This window comes from Durio zibethinus, chromosome 3, assembly GCF_047325235.1.
Source record: "Durio zibethinus cultivar Kanyao isolate XHJ-2024 chromosome 3, ASM4732523v1, whole genome shotgun sequence".
NCBI classification, from domain to species: Eukaryota; Viridiplantae; Streptophyta; class Magnoliopsida; order Malvales; family Malvaceae; genus Durio; species Durio zibethinus.
Genome location: NC_143164.1, coordinates 4570704 through 4588194, shown reverse-complemented (window position 1 = coordinate 4588194; position 17491 = coordinate 4570704). Strand labels below are relative to the sequence as shown.

At 32.0% G+C, this 17491-nt stretch overlaps 1 protein-coding gene and 2 pseudogenes across 1 annotated transcript; 2 read left to right on the top strand and 1 right to left on the bottom strand.

The window, feature by feature from the left end:
• Nucleotides 1-180: 180 nt before the first annotated feature.
• Nucleotides 181-1415, bottom strand: LOC111301238 (zinc finger protein 7-like; annotated as a pseudogene).
• An 8005-nt stretch (nucleotides 1416-9420) lies between these two features.
• On the top strand, nucleotides 9421-12119 carry LOC111275183 (cytochrome P450 81C13-like). The gene is made up of 2 exons (XM_022860392.2): nucleotides 9421-10560; nucleotides 11182-12119. The coding sequence occupies exons 1-2, from the start codon at nucleotides 9610-9612 to the stop codon at nucleotides 11797-11799; spliced, it is 1569 nt and encodes a 522-aa protein (XP_022716127.2). The 5' UTR covers nucleotides 9421-9609; the 3' UTR covers nucleotides 11800-12119.
• Nucleotides 12120-12520: 401 nt separating this feature from the next.
• Nucleotides 12521-13235, top strand: LOC149519560 (MFP1 attachment factor 1-like; annotated as a pseudogene).
• The last annotated feature ends 4256 nt before the right edge of the window (nucleotides 13236-17491 follow it).

Sequence of the window (17491 nt, the reverse complement as noted above, 5' to 3'; positions counted from 1 at the left end):
AACATAAATAAAATTTAAATAAACTAAGTGTTAGACAATGCTTAAATAAATTTATTTACGAATATAAAAAAATTAAATAAATTTTTATTCGTTTAATAAATAAATATAAAAAATATTATTTAAAATAATTTGTTAAGTTAAATTAAAAAACAAGAAAACTCTATTTATTTTTACCCTTAAGTGTCACTCTCTACAAAACCGAACAAGAAACCTCATGAAATAGGCTTTACAAAACTTTTCATTTGATTTTCTATGGGGATGGAGAGATTATAGCCGGAGGTCCAAGTCGATCTTGAGCAACTCTTGTGGTGGTTTAGATGGTTGGGAATCCACATGATAACTTCCTGGCCACGTCAAAGTTGTTTCTCTGTCAATGGATCCTGTCCATGCCCTCACAATCTCTTTGGTGGTGTCATTGAATCTTACAACCACAGGTCTCCATTCTGTTCGCGCACAAGTGAATGGGGCCCAACACCAAGTGACCGGAGCATTGGCTTATTTACAGGCAAACCAATCATCGCCATCAGCCTCTTGGACTGGGATCGTCTAACTACTCCCCACGCCCTTTTGTGGGCGTTCTGGTGGCCACCAAGTGCTTGTGAATTACAGAACTTTCTTCTGCAGAAGTTGCAGGAGAAAATCTTGTTGGGAGCATATGTTGATTGGAAGCCACTTTTTGAACCAACAATATCCCCATGCCTGCCAAGACTCAAGTTCAGCCACTCCGTTGAGTTGCCTTCATGGTAGCCCTCATCGTGTCTTTCATTAATCTGATTATTAACTCCTTCGATTTGGAAAGTCATCTTCACCTAGACACCGAAAACCTTGAAGGTTTTAAAAGCTTTCTAAGATTAGATATACTGTAGGATCAAAGAGGAACAAATAACGAGATGGATCGAGATGTCCAAAGGCAAATGAAGTAGCAATAGATGTTTCTCGAGTAAAAAAAAGAGATATAGAGAATTACATCTGAAATAGCTACTAAGTGTGTGCCATGGCCCTCCCTCATATGCTGGTAAGTTGCCGACTCTTGAAGTTGAATCTTCGCATTGAGATGCGAAGGCAACAGTAGTGGATTGATGAGTCAGGAGATTGAAGTTGAAGCAGAGGATTGTCGTGTCCATCGGCTCCTTAATCCTAAACAAAGCAATAACTTAGTGGTGATACGTTAAGGGTGTGACAATATTACCTGAGGTGTTTCTCTGCAAATGGAATGCACCAAAGTACCGAAAACCCAACTCAAGTGATCAAATAACATGATTCCCTAATGCTTCGATCGTTTCCTGAAATTATCCTTCAAGAAATTCCCTGGTGCAATTAGTTATCACAGCACAATAAACCGTTCAAAATGTAGCAGTAGGACAGTAGGATGGTCAAAAAGACATGGTTTGTTGGGCATCTTTTTAACGAGGCATTGAGCCTTTTTTTGTCACAGTTCAAACAAGAAAACAAGAGGTGGTGGCCCGCTAGGCTTTTCTATGGCGCAGGCGCTCTATAAACATTGGGCGGCTGGGCTTATGAAACAAGGGCTTGTGCTTTTGGGCTGTGTGATTTCTTCCCTTTGAGTATACAGGTTTAGTTATAATTTCCACTCGCCCAAGGCCCTGCCCACCAGAAGTTAATGCTTATAAATTATAATTTCCAGAAAAAAGTTAGCAAACGTTTTATTTTATGGTATTTTTCTATGAGGATAATAATATACTGGAATGTTGATGTTTGGAGACTGAGCTCCATTTGAGAGCCCAACAGAATGCTCCCACCACATTGAAAAATGCATTGATTCATCCACAAAATGCACTTTCCAGTGGGGTGAGGCTCACAAATGGAGATTTGTCCTTTACTCCTTGTATCGTACTCCATGACTTGGTGATGTATAATATTTTACCTTTTTGGCCCAATACCCCTATGGTTAGATAACGAGGCTGGAATACGGGGTTGAAATTTTGGCCCAATGTTGTTGTGTTGGATAGTTACCTTAACAAATTAATTTTTTTAGAACTTTAATGATTAAACATATAATTAAAATTTATCAATTGACCAAATTACGAGAAATTCTGAAAGCAAAAGAAATACTGCCTCCGAGTTGTACACCATTGTTTTTTTTTCTAGTATTACATAATGGGGTAGTTCATTTTCATATACTAGTTGGTTGAGTAGACAACAATGTTGTAAATTCTGACTCGCCAGCCTTCTTGTCAAAAGTTTGGCTATATTTGTCAAACAAATGCTGCCTCTGGTCTGGTCTGATCTAATGACAATCCACCAGTCACGGAATGGAGCAAATTAAATTAATCTGCTCTAACACTAAGTATTACTTAAACAAGTAAAATTTCTAGTACCTTCAAAACTGGATGCCATTGCAATATTCAAAGTTATTGGGAAAAACCGTTAGCAGTTAGCTGTTTAAGTTTGCGCATGGCAAGACCATTCAGAACGTGCAATGTAAGCAAGGATTTGTTTTTACCCAAAAAAGTACTTGGAAGGATAGCAGGACTGATAGGTGGTGAGTTCAAACACTTGAAAATCATTTTTTTTTCTCTGTACTCTGGGACGAAGAAGTAGCTATAAAGAGAAAATTGACTACTTTGCAAAGCAGACAAATGAAACCCAGACAGAGATAAAGCACAAGAGCCAAGATTTACATGTACTATAGTACTATCTATGAATCTATTGCCATATATTGAACGTGGAATGACCCCTTATTTCAGGGACTGAAAGCGAGAAGAAAAAGCAGAATTGAAAAAAAAAAAAAAAAGTAGTTGAAAAGCACGAAAAATATATATATTCTACTATAAAGAAAAAGCAAAAGAAGTGTCCCTTGGTTGCAGGGTATGCTTAATAACACTACTGACCACATCAACTTTTCTCATCTTTTTTCTTTTTCTTACATTTCCAAACAAAGCCGCTTAGCTTTTTATGCTTGGTGCTTTTTTCTCTCCAAACCCTCTCCCTTTGTTGGACCCATTGATTTATTTGCATTTTCTTTTCGTTTCTTTGAGGTAGTGGAAGATTTTAGATTTCTCTCTTTATTTGTCCTCCACTAAGAAACGAAACCCAGGATTTCTTTTGGGGCAACAGCATGCACTTTCAACCTTCTCTGCAACTGCGGCTGTTGCAGAAACTAATGGTCCTAATGTTGCTCTCTCTGTTATTAGTCTCAGGAGATCAGAAGGAAGAGTCAATGCTTGTTGGCATGAACGGTCATTCACCAGGTGCTAAAGAGAAGCAACCTATGAAGCAGCAGCACCAACGTTTGAGGCATTCCTTTGACGTATTCTTTTCAAGCAAGAGGAAAGTTCCAAACGCGGCAGATCCACTCCACAACCGTTGAAGCTTATCCTGATCACTGTTATGTTTCTGAAACATGATTAGTTAAAATAGGGAAACATGTGAAAAAGGATAAGATTTTAAGCTTCATAAAGTGGAAGCCATTAAGCATTGCAATATTGTTGGTTTTTGCGCATTTTGTCAACGATAGTGGGGTTTTGTGGGGATCCTTCTTTATCCCCGTGAATTGCATTTGCATCCATATGTTTTCAAATTTTTGTTGGAATTTTATGACCTTGTCGATTGTCTATTTTCTATACAGCAATATATGTGTAAATGAAATATATTAAGTGATGAAGAAACTTGGTCTACAATTATTTTTTGGTGTGTTTCTTCCGTTGGTTAGTTTCCATTTTCCACATCAAATTGTCCTCTATGTTGTCCCTTAGCTCTTTTTTTTTTTTTTTTCTTTTCCAAGTTTATTGCCTCCTATTCAACTTTTCAGAACCTCATAATATCAAAAGACTGAGAGGTCGCTTTTACAAGGAAATAGGTTCAGACGTTTGGTGGTATCAGAGAATAATCTCTTTAGTCCATTGCTCTTGCATTACAAAATTGTTCTTGTCTATTTGTTTTATTACTCCTAGTATTGTTCTTCTCCCTCATTGACTGTCCCGTCAATTAAGTTGCAGAGAATTCGAGTTGAGTTCTTTCCCTTTTTTTTTATGGAATGAAGAAACATCGAGTCTTTTGGTAAATTTAATTAAGATACAAATAAAAGGTTAATTTCGTACAAGAATTGTATAATTTTGGTTCATACTTGACAGTTTTATTCTTTCATGAAGTCAGCCCCTCTCTGTTTCTAACTATGGTTGCCAAGAAACAAGGAGCTCGGTCGACCATCATTTAAGTCATTGATCATACATGGTGCTCACTTACAATCAAAGGCTGAACATCAGGATTTCTTTTTATTCTGGGATAAGACAGGGAACATACGCTAAAGAAGAGGATTACTATTCAACTGTGTTGATATTTTTCGGAAAACAATTCAAAACCATTTTCGAAATTTGATCTAATTTGCAAAGCCAAGCTGAGGCAAACCAGAACTTGTAAGCTCACAGATTTTGTTACTTCATATACTAGATATGATTGGTATATAGTACATCTAGAGTTAGGGAAGGCCCGAGTTTATTTAGAGGTTGGCTGCTTCAGCTTTGTCAGATAATTACTTCAGCGACTGATATATGAAAGTTGAGCTTGAGTTCTTGAAATTTCAAACCATAAAATTAAGCCAAAGAATCCAAAAAGTTACTCAAAGACAGCCAGTCTATTTTTGTAGCGAAACGAGAAAGTAGAAACCAATGCAGCAGTCATACATTTATCCCTTTTCCCTATGGGATAGGTTATTGTTTTTTGTTTTCTTTTTGAATTTTGAGGGCAGGGATATGTTGCAAATCCCAGCTATGATCAGAATTGAGAAGTTAGGATGGGACCCTCTGCTTAAATGGAATCGTTCCTGGAGCTGACATTACGCAAAGCCAAATGGATGTATAGACTTTTGCAGGGAGACCCTTTGCATAGAGAAGCAAATTTTTGAGCTTTGTTGACCATTGAAAGAGGTACGGACATGGATAAGATGACACTCGGAAGGGCAAGCTTTGGAGTTTCCAATTGGCCTAATCATTTCTACGCATCCTTACCCCTACCCTACCGAGCAAGCAATCCCCCAACTTTGCAGAATTTTAAATCTCAAACTAAAAACTTCTTCCTGTCTGCTGAAAGCAATGCACATTTATCAGAAACTTTGGCAGACTTAATTTTTTTATTGAATTTGATGGGTCTTTGGCATGAAAACTAATAACAACGGTCTCAGGCGTGTTAGAAGTATAATCTTATACTAGTATAAATTTACTGTAGTTATTAGTGGTTTCTTTTTATTTGTTTCTTCAGGCGTGCATTACCAATGGAAAATTACTCTTTTAAGATGGGCTGACGAGTAAAGAAAAGGGTGCTTAAATGTGGGTTTACAGGAGATTGGCTTTGAGTAGGGATGAAAAAAATTTAAAAATTTAAAAATTGATTCAAAATTATACTGTTTGATTTATCTTGAATTAATTTTTTTATTCAATTTTAATAAATTTTGAATATTAAATATATATTAAATTCGTATTAAATTTTGGATCGAAATATAAAAAATAAAAAAATCAATTTGAATTATATATTTTTTAAATTTTTATAAAATAAAAATAATTATTTTATGTATAAATTTATTTAAATATATTAAAAATATTATTAAAATAATACATAAAAAATTTAAAATTTAAAAACCAATTAACCAAATTGAACCGATTAAATTTAATTCAAATCAAATTAATTCAAATTCAGATCAAATTTTAAAATTCATAATATTCATATTATCTAAAAAAATCAAATCAAATTTGATTTAATTTAAACCGTGATTACTGAGTTTTCATGAAATTGTGGCTTTATTTTCCAATAAGCTCGGCTGAAATTTCTAGATATTTGTTGTTAGTGTTAGGGTTTCTGATTTGGGGTGTATGATTGCGCATGCTCAAGTGAAAAATCTTTATCAAAGTATATCCCTAAAGACAAAATACTTCACGAAATGGAAATTTCATTATTTTCAAATAAAGATTGATATGTTATTTGCAAACAGGGCCTCCAACCTTGGATGGGGATAATTTGTCCAGGTGCTGCCATGGTGCCGTGGTGCATCTTTACAGTGTTTTGAATGGGAAAGAGTTGGTCCACAGAAGGTTAAGCCAATCTTTACAGTGTTCAAGGCCTAGCCTCCGGAGGCTCTTTGTCGTCCGCTCCTCAGGGCTAAATTTCCAAATTCCAAAGTCTAAACTTGGACCAAATATTTGATTTGAAGCCCATTTCTCTATTTGAGCTGGGCTGTTATATCATTGTTTTAAATGTTATATACCAGTTTGAATGAATCGAGATTGATTTACTTAAAATTCAATTTTAAATTTTTTTCATTTATTATTTGATTTGATTCGAAATTTAATTTTTTTTTAAAAATCAATTCTAAAAAGTTGACTCCAATCAAAACCGACATGATGGATTGGGCCATCATTCTTATTCAGGACAGACTATTTTCCTTGACTTTTAGCAATGGAGGTCCTTTAATATGTGAAGTGCGTTCTTGTTGAATAAAAAGCTTTCGGTTTAATAGTAGATATAGACATGTGCTCACGTAGATACCCGTTTTTTTCTTTCAAGCTCAATAGAAAGAATTGCATTTGCGTCCATCCATGTTATTCATTTTATTAATTTTGACTCCCTTTTAACTTAGACACAAATATGGGATGTGACGTAACTATACTTTTTTTTTTCATTTTTTTTGTTATTTTAATTTTATTTTTCTTTCTATGTATATATTATCATTGAAAACATATATATTTTTTGTTATTTTTTAATTTGATAATTTTTTAAAAAGATTATTCTAATGAATGTGTCAACATTACATTCGAAATTGATTTTTTATTTTTTTTTAGTCTTTAATTTTTATTTTGTAAAATCTATGATATAAAATTTCTAAAAATTTATTATTGTTAATGTTACGAGATAATTCAGATTTTTTTCTTTTTTATATTTATTTTTTAAATTAAATAATTTTTTATAAAAAGCTAAAGAATATGTTCATATAATACTTACTTCATCCTTTTTTGTCTTTCATCTTTTTTGTTTTTTTTTTTTTAATTAGATAAATTTTGCATGCAAAATTTAAAAAATAATTTTTTTAAAAAAATATTAATGAAAGTATGTATAACAAAACAAAATTGTATTTACTGAATTTCGATTCGTCGAGATCTAATAAATATGTTTTTTTTTAATTTGAGATCATATCAAGTTTTTTTCCAAAATCAAAATCAAGTTAGATATAAGTTGAGAGTATTTCGTGTTAGAGATTTTTAAAATAACATATGAAAAATAATTTCACTTTGAAAAAATAGCAAATAAAACGATCATTTAAATTAAAAAGAGTATAAATTAAACTTAAAACTAATGGATCATAGTCTTAGATTTTCAAGCTTGATTGGTCTTGTATTAATTAAATAGTTAATATATATTAATAATTTAATTAATGGCACTTGACATGTGCAGTGCAATGAATAAAGTATTATTTTATTTAAATTTAAAATTTAATTAAGTGTTTGTTTAATTAACTTTATCCAAAAACAAACAAACAGATAATAACAAAAAATTAAATTTATACAAAACAGATAGATAAATTTGTTCAAATTAACGGTTTTGATTGTTAAAAAACAAGTCATTTCTATCTATTCAAAATAGACAGTTATATTTGTACGATAAATGGATACTTAATTAGTTATATAAGTTTCTTTAGTTTTACGAAAAATATATAAATAATTCTCGAAACTCTCCATCCATCAAAACTTTAGTTTTTTTTTAATAAAAGTTTTGTTGTAAAAAAACTTTATAAAAGTTAACTGATATTGTAATAAGTCGATGAATATTCAATGGATTGATTTTGTCGATGCAAAACATCGTCAATCACTAAATTTCATTGTATTCTCATAATTTATTGTTTGCAATCCATTAACACATTTACTAATTAAATAATATGATAGAGGTAAATAAAACTTTAAGGAAAGTGGTACTATTATAGAAATGACAAAATAACTTATATCTCGTAGGTTTTTATTTGGCTTAATCTAACATGTTTAAGTTTTTGAAAAATTTGAAATCAGATCAAATTTTTTATTTTTTAAATTGAGATCGAATCAAAGTGATTTAGAGTCTTGCATATTGTTCACGTACATATATAAAATTATATTTTTAATTAATTAATTAAATTTATATTTATATATTATTATGTCAATAAAATGATTATTTTATATGTTAATATAATAAAGATACTATATTTATATATAATTAAGATGTAATCCATCGATTATATAAATTATACTTATATTGACTTTTGTTTGATGTTCATTCAAAGTTTTGATGTGACACTTTATGTTTCTTCATTTTGTTTGCTTATTTTTTTATATTTTCAATTTTTTTAAAATTTAATTTATATAAATTTGTTAAAAAAAAAAACTCAATAGAGATGTTCACATAACATCCTAAAAATTTTTTTAATTATATAATTTTTGTAGCAAATAGAGTCGATGAATTTGGGCTTTTTATTTCGATTCATCCTGTCTTAAAAACGGATCATTTGTTTTTTAAATTAAAATCAAGTTAGGATGGATCGAATATTTTATAAGATATGATCTTAGATGGATGTGCATTTAGAGTATTTTATCTAATCTTATATCAAAATAGATATAAAAATATATATTTTATTATTATTTTAATTTTAATTTATATATAATTTATATTAATAAAATTATTATTTAATATTTTAAATTCAATTAAAGTATCTTAGTGATACCCTTTTGTGAGCTTTTTTTTTTTTTTTCATTTTTATATACATGTATCACTTCTATGTGATTTTTTTACTTTTTATTTTTTTTAATTAGATAAATTTTATAAAAAAAATCAATAAGTAAATAAAAATAACAAAAGAAAAAAAAATTGACATGCCTAATGGGTATCATCTAGTTTTTCTTTCTGTACTACAATGCAACGCTTGCGAAAGAAGTCAAGTGCGGCTCTATTGTTAAGATAGGAATTGAAGTCTTGAAGATGATAACCGGTAATTGCGGGAAGCGCACCCAAAGACAAGTGTCTGCTCAAAAAGAGAAAAACTCGTATAAAGCTCTTTTTATGTAATTGTAAAGTTTTTTATTAAAAATAATTAAATTAAAATTAATAAATAAAAATATTTTATTATATAAATTAAGTATGTAAATTTTGAAAAAAAATTAATAATTTATATATATTTTTAGAAAAATATTTTTAATAAAAATATTGATAAAATTTTTATTATTAAATAAATATTAATTAAATTTAAATTATAAATAATATTTTTAATAATTTTATTTTCATATTATTGATTCTCATAATAAATTATCATAATAAATTTTATCAATCTATCAATTTAAAATATTTATTAAATAATTAAAAAATAAATTTCATTTAAAATTTTTTATGTAAATTACAAAAAATGCCCATTGGCTGCTTTAAAAGAGTGGGTACCCATTGGCATCCTTCAATTAAATGGATTGGGCATTCATTTAAAACCACATAATAATTGCGCGACTAGATCGTTAAGTGGTTTGGATTGCTGAATGGGTTCCGGAGGTAATTGGCACTCATAGTTTGTCCCTACATATTCAATGAACTACACGGTTTGAAGCTATAAAATTCAAGGTCTACCTGCCTTGCATTGTATCTAATCTAATGTTCTTGATCTTTGATAAGATTTTGTGTGTTTCAATGGAAAACCCGTACCATTACCTTGGCATCATATTCTTCATTTTTCTCACCATCAAGCTTTTAACTCGTAGAAAGCAAAATTTACCTCCGAGCCCCTTTTCTCTGCCAATCATTGGCCACCTTCACCTCATCAGAAACCCGCTCTACCAGTCATTGGCAACCTTGTTATCAAAGTATGGCCCTATTTTATATCTCAGAGTAGGTTGCAGGCGTATCCTTGTTATGTCTTCTCCTTCTGCTGTCGAAGAATGCTTCACCAAGAATGATATAATATTTGCAAATCGGCCTCCGACTATGGCTGGGGATATTTTTACGTATAACTACAATAATTTCGTGTGGGCTCCTTACGGACCGCTTTGGCGGAACCTTCGCCGTCTCAGCGTTGTTGAAATTTTCTCTTCAAACAGCGTTCAGAAGTTTTCTTCCATACGCGAAGAAGAAGTTGGCAACTTTATGCGTCGCTTGTTTGAAGTCTCAGCAGCTGATGGCTGCCAAAAGGTGGACTTGAAGTACTTGTTCTGTCTTCTGACTACGAATGTCATGTTGAGGGTGGCAGCGGGAAAGCGTGGTGTTGAGGATGCAAAGGACATGGAGGCAGAAAAGATATTCTTCCGGGAATTTAAGAATATATTCTTTCCGAGCATGGGAACCAACATCTGTGATTTCTTCCCAGTTTTGAGGTGGATTGGTTTCCAAGGGATTAAAAAGAATTTGAAAGAATTGCAAAGGAGGAGAGATGCATACATTCAGAATTTAGTAGATGGAATTAGATTGAAGAAAACTAGTTGTTCTGTTGACGTTCCTGTGATAAAGGAAGAGGGAAAGAAGAATCCTTCGCTGGTCGAAAAGCTTCTGTCTCTTCAAGAAGAAGATCCCAAATTTTGTTCCAATGAAGTCATCAAGAGCATGGTATTGGTAAGTAGCTATGTATCACTGATTTTAGCTTTTTCCCTCTTTTGTCATCTGAAGAAAAAAAGTACTAGTTCTAATAAAGCTTGAAGACTTGGAACTTTAGACTTCTGGAATATATATTTTTTGAAATAATCTTGTGTTATGCAAAATAATTTCATCAATTCGGATAAAGACCTTGGGGGAAAATTACTATTGGCTGATGCCGGAAGTCATTCCCTTGACTAGCTCTGGATGGACTGGATTGGTCAATTAGAGCAGTGGTGAATGCAAAATAACCAAAGCTAATGCTTTTTTGTTTGTTCTGTGACTTTTGTGCCCAAAACAAAGGACTTCAACCTCAATTTTTTAGCATTAGCATGTTTGAATGCAATAAGCCAAAGACAACCTTTCTAATAGAGACCAAAATCCAGTGAAACAAAATGAACATTTGCCTTAGACCTTAATTAGATAGTTGTCTGTTGCTTTATTTCGTGATCAAATATGGGTTAACTTTCTTTAATAAAATTGTTGGTTGTGTTTGAAGTTTTAAAATTAACTTAGTTTTTTGATGTTATGTGTATGTATCACAGCAATAAGTGTCAAAAATAATATATTTTTAACATTGGCATGCAACATGCACATCAGATGATGTTCATTGCAGGAACTGAAACAACAGCGGTTACAATGGAATGGGCAATGGCACTCCTATTGAATCACCCAGAGGCTTTGCAGAAGGTGAGAGCAGAGATCGTTAGCCATGTTGGACATGAGCACCTGCTAAATGACTCGGATCTTGCCAAGCTTCCTTATCTTCGTTGCGTTGTAAATGAGACACTCAGGTTATATCCCCCAGCACCCGTTTTGTTGCCTCATTGTTCATTTGAAGATTGCATGGTGGGTGGATATGAGATACCTAAAGGCACAACGCTGTCGGTCAACGTTTGGGCCATCCATAGGGATCCAAGTATATGGGAGGAGCCTACCAAGTTCAAGCCTGAGAGGTTTGAGGGAACTTTCGAAGAGAAAGGAGTGGAATTTCTTCCATTTGGACTTGGGAGGAGAGCTTGTCCAGGCGCTACCATGGGCTTGCGGTTAGTTTTGTTGACACTAGGTGCAGCTATACAATGCTTTGAATGGGAAAAGTTAGGGTTGGACAAGGTGGATATGACCCCAGGTACTGGATTAGCTCTGTCAAAGGCTAGGCCATTGGAGGCTCTGTGTTGTCCACGGCCTGATTTGATTAAACTTCTCTCCCAACTTTAAAGTTCAGAGTCTCCAAAGAGTTTGATATTGTAACTATAAATAAGTGCTATACTGCTTGGCCTTCATTAATGAAATAGGGTGGTGCGACTGCTATGTAATGATTGCTGTTTGTTACTACTATTGAGGGGGGGGGGGGTTTATAAACCGTATGTAGTGAATTTTCAGGGCTACCTATGGATCAAAATTTGAAACAGACCAAATTGGCTGATTCCATATCTTAAACTTTTCTGTCCATAGCTCAGTTTTGCCTTGTGGCCCTTGATCTAGATGACATTCAATAATCAATATCGTGCATCCAGCCATGCTGTTGGATTGACATCAGGTAAATCCATGATAAATGTTCTTTCAGAGCTATGAGTTACGTGTGTTTAGTATCAGAAAGTTGCAGCTGTTATCGGCTTTGGGTTTGAGTCTGTTATGGGAACTTGTGTAACAGGCCAGAACACACAGCTGGGTTTAGGTACAATCATAGTTACAGACGATGAGAGTGGTTTGGGGGGGGGGGGGGGAACCTGCTTTGTTAATTGTTACATAAAGGAAGCCCATGGGCTTAACTTGTCTTTAGTTGAGTTGGCTTCTTTGGGTGGTTGAATTGAGTGAGGTTGCTTCTTTATTGCCTTGAACGAAAATCAACGAGCAATGCAACGTCATGTTATCAGAAATTGATTGATGACAACCCAATCACAATCAACTAAAAAACAATGCAAAAAAAATGTAGAGTTTTAGAGCACTTTAGACATTGTCATGTGCAGATCTATAAAAGTAAAGTCGGTCGGTCCATTTCATTTCAACCCACAGCCTGCCCACATTCAAATATCCGCCTTTCCACGTTCTTGTGTGACCACCCAAAGTGCTAAACCAAAAGAATGGCTGATCTTGATTCAACCACTCCTCAAGACGGATCCTCACCAGACCCAGGCCGCTATCCAAGTAGACGATACCGCCTCCAAACTCATAGATCTCACCCTACGAATTTGGCCCTCCACCCAACGAACCCGCGACGCCGTCATCAACCGTCTCGTCGAGACGCTGTCGTCCCAATCCGTCCTTTCCAAACGCTATGGAACTATGCCCGAGGAGGAGGCCTCCGCCGCGGCCAAGTCAATCGAAGAGGAGGCTTTCTCGAGCCGCTGCTGCCACCACCGACGCTCCGTCAGGTTCGGCGGACGTAGACTCATATAACTCGGGAGCTGCGGGTGGTGAGGAGATTTCGTACTCATCCGTAAAGGCTGAGGCTTGAGTTTGAGGATTCTTATTTCTCTCTTTCTCTCTCTTGAGGGTTTTTTTTTGTTTATTTTGATAATTGGTATTGCTAGGGGTTTTTTTTTAGATCTGTTTCTAGTTTCTGCTGATTATGGATATTTCGGGATGCTTAATTGCTTATATATCATAATAATAATAATATCTGTAATAATATTTATTAATATCTTGTGTTATTTCCTTCCTTTTTTTCTGGTTTTCTGTAACCTTGGTGGAAAGGTGCTTGGTTTTTATGAGTTGATTGGTTTTTGTGACTCTATTCATTGACACATTGCAAAATTGAGAATGAGGATGCTTGAAATTTTGTTCATTGATGATTTATTTTCTAGCAATTCACCAGCATTCCTTACCTTTATTCACTGTGTGTTCTTTCTTGATCTGTTTCAACAAATGCAGTCATTAGATTCAGGGGAATTAAGCAATGCTGTTTAGAATTTGCATATCTCAAAGGCCGGACATTTGGAATCCAGAGCAGTCAAATTGAAAGTCTTCTAAGAGTTTATATGTAGAAAGAGCTCTAACCTGTAGGGGTTCTGAATTTTACATAGATCTCATAAATGGTCTCAATATTTCTTCAATTCGCATTTATTGTAATTTTTTTAAAAATAATTGTGGATTTGGAAATTTAGTTTGTGTTAGGAAAGATTCTTAGGTCTATTACAGCCATCAGGATGCAAGGGATAATTTAAGTGCTATAGAACAAACATGAATTGATCTTCATTGAAAATGCATTCTTATGAACTTATCTTCGTATCTTCTCTTGGTGCTATAAACATAAAATTGATATGAATTGAATGTAGACACATGCTCAAGCGACCTGTATTCTTGTGCTTTGGTCCAAATAGGTATGCTCATGCAAATCCAAGCTTTGATCAGAATTGAGAAGTCAGGATGGGACCCTCTGCCTAAATGGAATCGTTCCTGGGGCTGACATTACGCAAAGCCACACGGATGTATAGATTTTTGCAGGGAGACGCTTTGCATAGAGAAGCAAAATTTTGAGCTTTGTTGACCATTGAAAGAGGTACGGGCATGGATAAGATGACACTCGGAGGGGCAAGCTTTGGAGATTCCAATTGGCCTAATCATTTCTACGCATCCTTACCCCTACCCTACCAAGCAATCCCCCAACTTTGCAGAATTTTAAATCTCAAACCAAAAACTTCTTCCTGTCCGCTGAAAGCAATGCATATTTATCAGAAATTTTGGCAGACTTCATTTTGTGATTGAATTTGGTGGGTCTTTGGCATGAAAACTAATAACAACGGTCTCAGGCGTGTTAGAAGTATGATATTATACGAGTATAAATTTACTGTAGTTATTGGTGGTTTCTTTTTATTTGTTTCTTCGGGCGTGCATTTCCAATGGAGAATTACTCTTTTAAGATGGGCTGACGACTAAAGAAAAGGGTGCTTAAATGTGGGTTTACAGGAAATTGGCTTTGAGTAGGGGTGAAAAAAATTTTTAAAAAAATAAAAATCTATTTAAAATTGTAGTGTTTAATTTAATTCGGATCAATTTTTTATTCGATTTTGACAAAATTTAAATATTAAATATATATATTAAATTTGTATTGAATTTCGGATCAAATTATTAAAAATAAAAAAAAATCAAAGTGAATTATATATTTTTATTAGTTTTATATATTTTTTAAATTTTTATAAAATAAAAATAATTATTTTATGTATAAATTTATTTAAATATATTAAAAAATCTTATTAAAATAACACAAAAAATTTAAAATTTAAAAATTAATTAATCAAATTGAATCGATTAAATTTAAAATCAAATCGAATTTTAAAATTCATAATATTCTTATTATTAAAATAATTAAATCAATTTTGATTCAATTTAAACCGATCCCTAACTTTGAGTTTTCATGAAATTGTGGCTTTATTCTCCAAGAGGCTCGGCTGAAATTTCTAGATATTGGTTGGTAGTGTTAGGGGTTCTGATTTGGGGTGGATGATTACGCATGCTCAAGTGAAACATCTTTATCAAAGTATATCCCTAAAGACAAAATACTTCATGAATTATTTTCAAATAAAGATTGATGTGATATTTGCGAACAGGGCCTCCAACCTTGGATGGGGATAATTTTACTCTAAACAGTAATTGCTTTGCATAGGGGCTCCTTATGGTCGAACATTGCAGAAGCCCTTAAGCCTAAAGGCTTAATGCAATCTCCGAGGAGCTTGCAAGAAGGATGGACGTATCTTCCATTTGGATTTGATAGGAGACAAGCTTGTCCAGGTGCCGCCACGGTGCATCTATACAGTGTTTTGAATGGGAAAGAGTTGGTCCACAGAAGGTTGAGCCGATACTTTGGAGAAACTCCGTTCAAGGCCTAGCCTCTCTAGGCCCATTGTCGTCCGTTACTCAGGGCTAAATTTAATTCAACCCCTAGTCTAAATTCCAAAGTCTAAACATGGACCAAATATTTGATTTGAAGCCCATTTCTCTATATGAGCTGGGCTTTTACATCATTGTTTTAAATGTCGCAATGCCGCTGCATGTCCAATCCTAGACAAGTCAACCTCTACTGCGCATATTAATTCAGTAGTTGCCTTAGACCCCCGTTTCCTTGCCGATTGGATATAGATGAGCCAATTGGCTGAAGCGGGCATTATCAAGTTTCAATCAGCTAAGATGTCCTACAATTATGGATCACGACGGATCGAGGTGGGTTCGAATTTTTATGTGATTTAAATTTAATTTAATTTTATATTTATAATATTTAAATTTGATTTAATTTAAAGAATTTATTTTATATTTAAATTAGATTAAATTTGATATTATATAAAATTATATTTAATTTAATTTAATTTAATAAATTATTATTATTTAAATATAAAATATTATTTTTAATATAAATATAAAATTAAATAATTAATTAAAAATAATTTTTATATATTAAATTGAGATCGAACCAAATTTATTTAAAATTTAATTTTAATCTAATATTTAAATTTTTTTATTATTTAATTTTATTCGAAATTTAATTTTAAAAAATTAATTTTAAAAAATCATATAAAATCAAACCTTGAATGGATTGGGCTATCAGTCCTAGGACAGACTATGTTCATTGACTTCAGCTATGGAGGTCTTTTAACGTGTGAAGTGCGTTATTGTTGAATAAAAAGCTTTCGGTTTAATAGTAGATATAGACATGTGGTCACGTAGATACGCGTTTTTCTCTTTCAAGTTCGATAGAAAGAATTGCATTTGCGTCCATCCATATTATTCATTTTATTAATTTTGACTCCCTTTTAACTTAGACACAAATATGGGATGTGACGTAATTATACTATTTTTTTCTTTTTTTGTTATTTTAATTTTATTTTTCTTTCTTTATATGTTATCATTGAAAACATATATAAATTTTTGTTATTTTTTTAATTTGACAATTTAAAAAAATTATATTAATGAATGTGTGATATTACATCTGAAATTGATTTTTTATTTTTTTAGTCTTTTTCTAATTTTTTATTTTGTAAAATCTATGATATAAATTTTAAAAGAATTTATTATTATTAGTTTTATGTGGTAACTCAGCTTTTTTTTCTTTTTTTTCTTTTTAAAATTTTTTAAAATTAATTAATTTTTTATAAAAAGCTAAAGAATATGTACATATAATACCCTATTTCATCTTTTTTTGTTTTTTATTTTTTTAATTAGATAAATTTTGCATACAAAAATTAAAAAATAATTTTTTTTTTAAATATTAATGGAGGTATGTATAACAAAATAAAATTGTATTTAATGGTTTCGATTTGTCTAGATCTAATAAAAACCTTTTCTTAATTTGAGATCATAAATTTTTTTTTTCAAAATCAAAATCAAGTTAGATATGAGTTAAAGGTGTTTCATGTTAGATATTTTTAAAATAATACATATAAAATAACCTTACATTAAAAAAAAAGAATAGATAAGACAATTATTTAAATTGAGATGAATAGAAGTCCATTAGACTTAAATGACTAATAACTATAGGTTTAGATTTTCAAGCTTAGTTGGTCTTGTATTAATTAAATAATTAATATATATATTAATAATTTAATTAATGGCACTTGACATGTGCAATGCAGTGAATAAAATATTATTTTATCTTAATTTAAAGTTTAATTAAATGTTCACTTAATTAAGTCTATCCAAACACAGATAAATAGATAAGAACAAAATGTTAAATTTGTACCAAATAAATAGATTAGTCTATTCAAATTGACAATTTTGATTATTCAAAATATATAATTTATATCTATTCAAAATAAATTGTTATGTCTATAGAATAAATGGACACTTAATTATTTATATAAATTTCTCTAGTTTTTTAAAAAACACAAAAACAATTACCGGAACTCTTAATCCTTCAAAACTTCAAAATTTTTTTTTTAATAAAAGTTTTGTTGTAGAAAAATTTTATAGAAGTTAT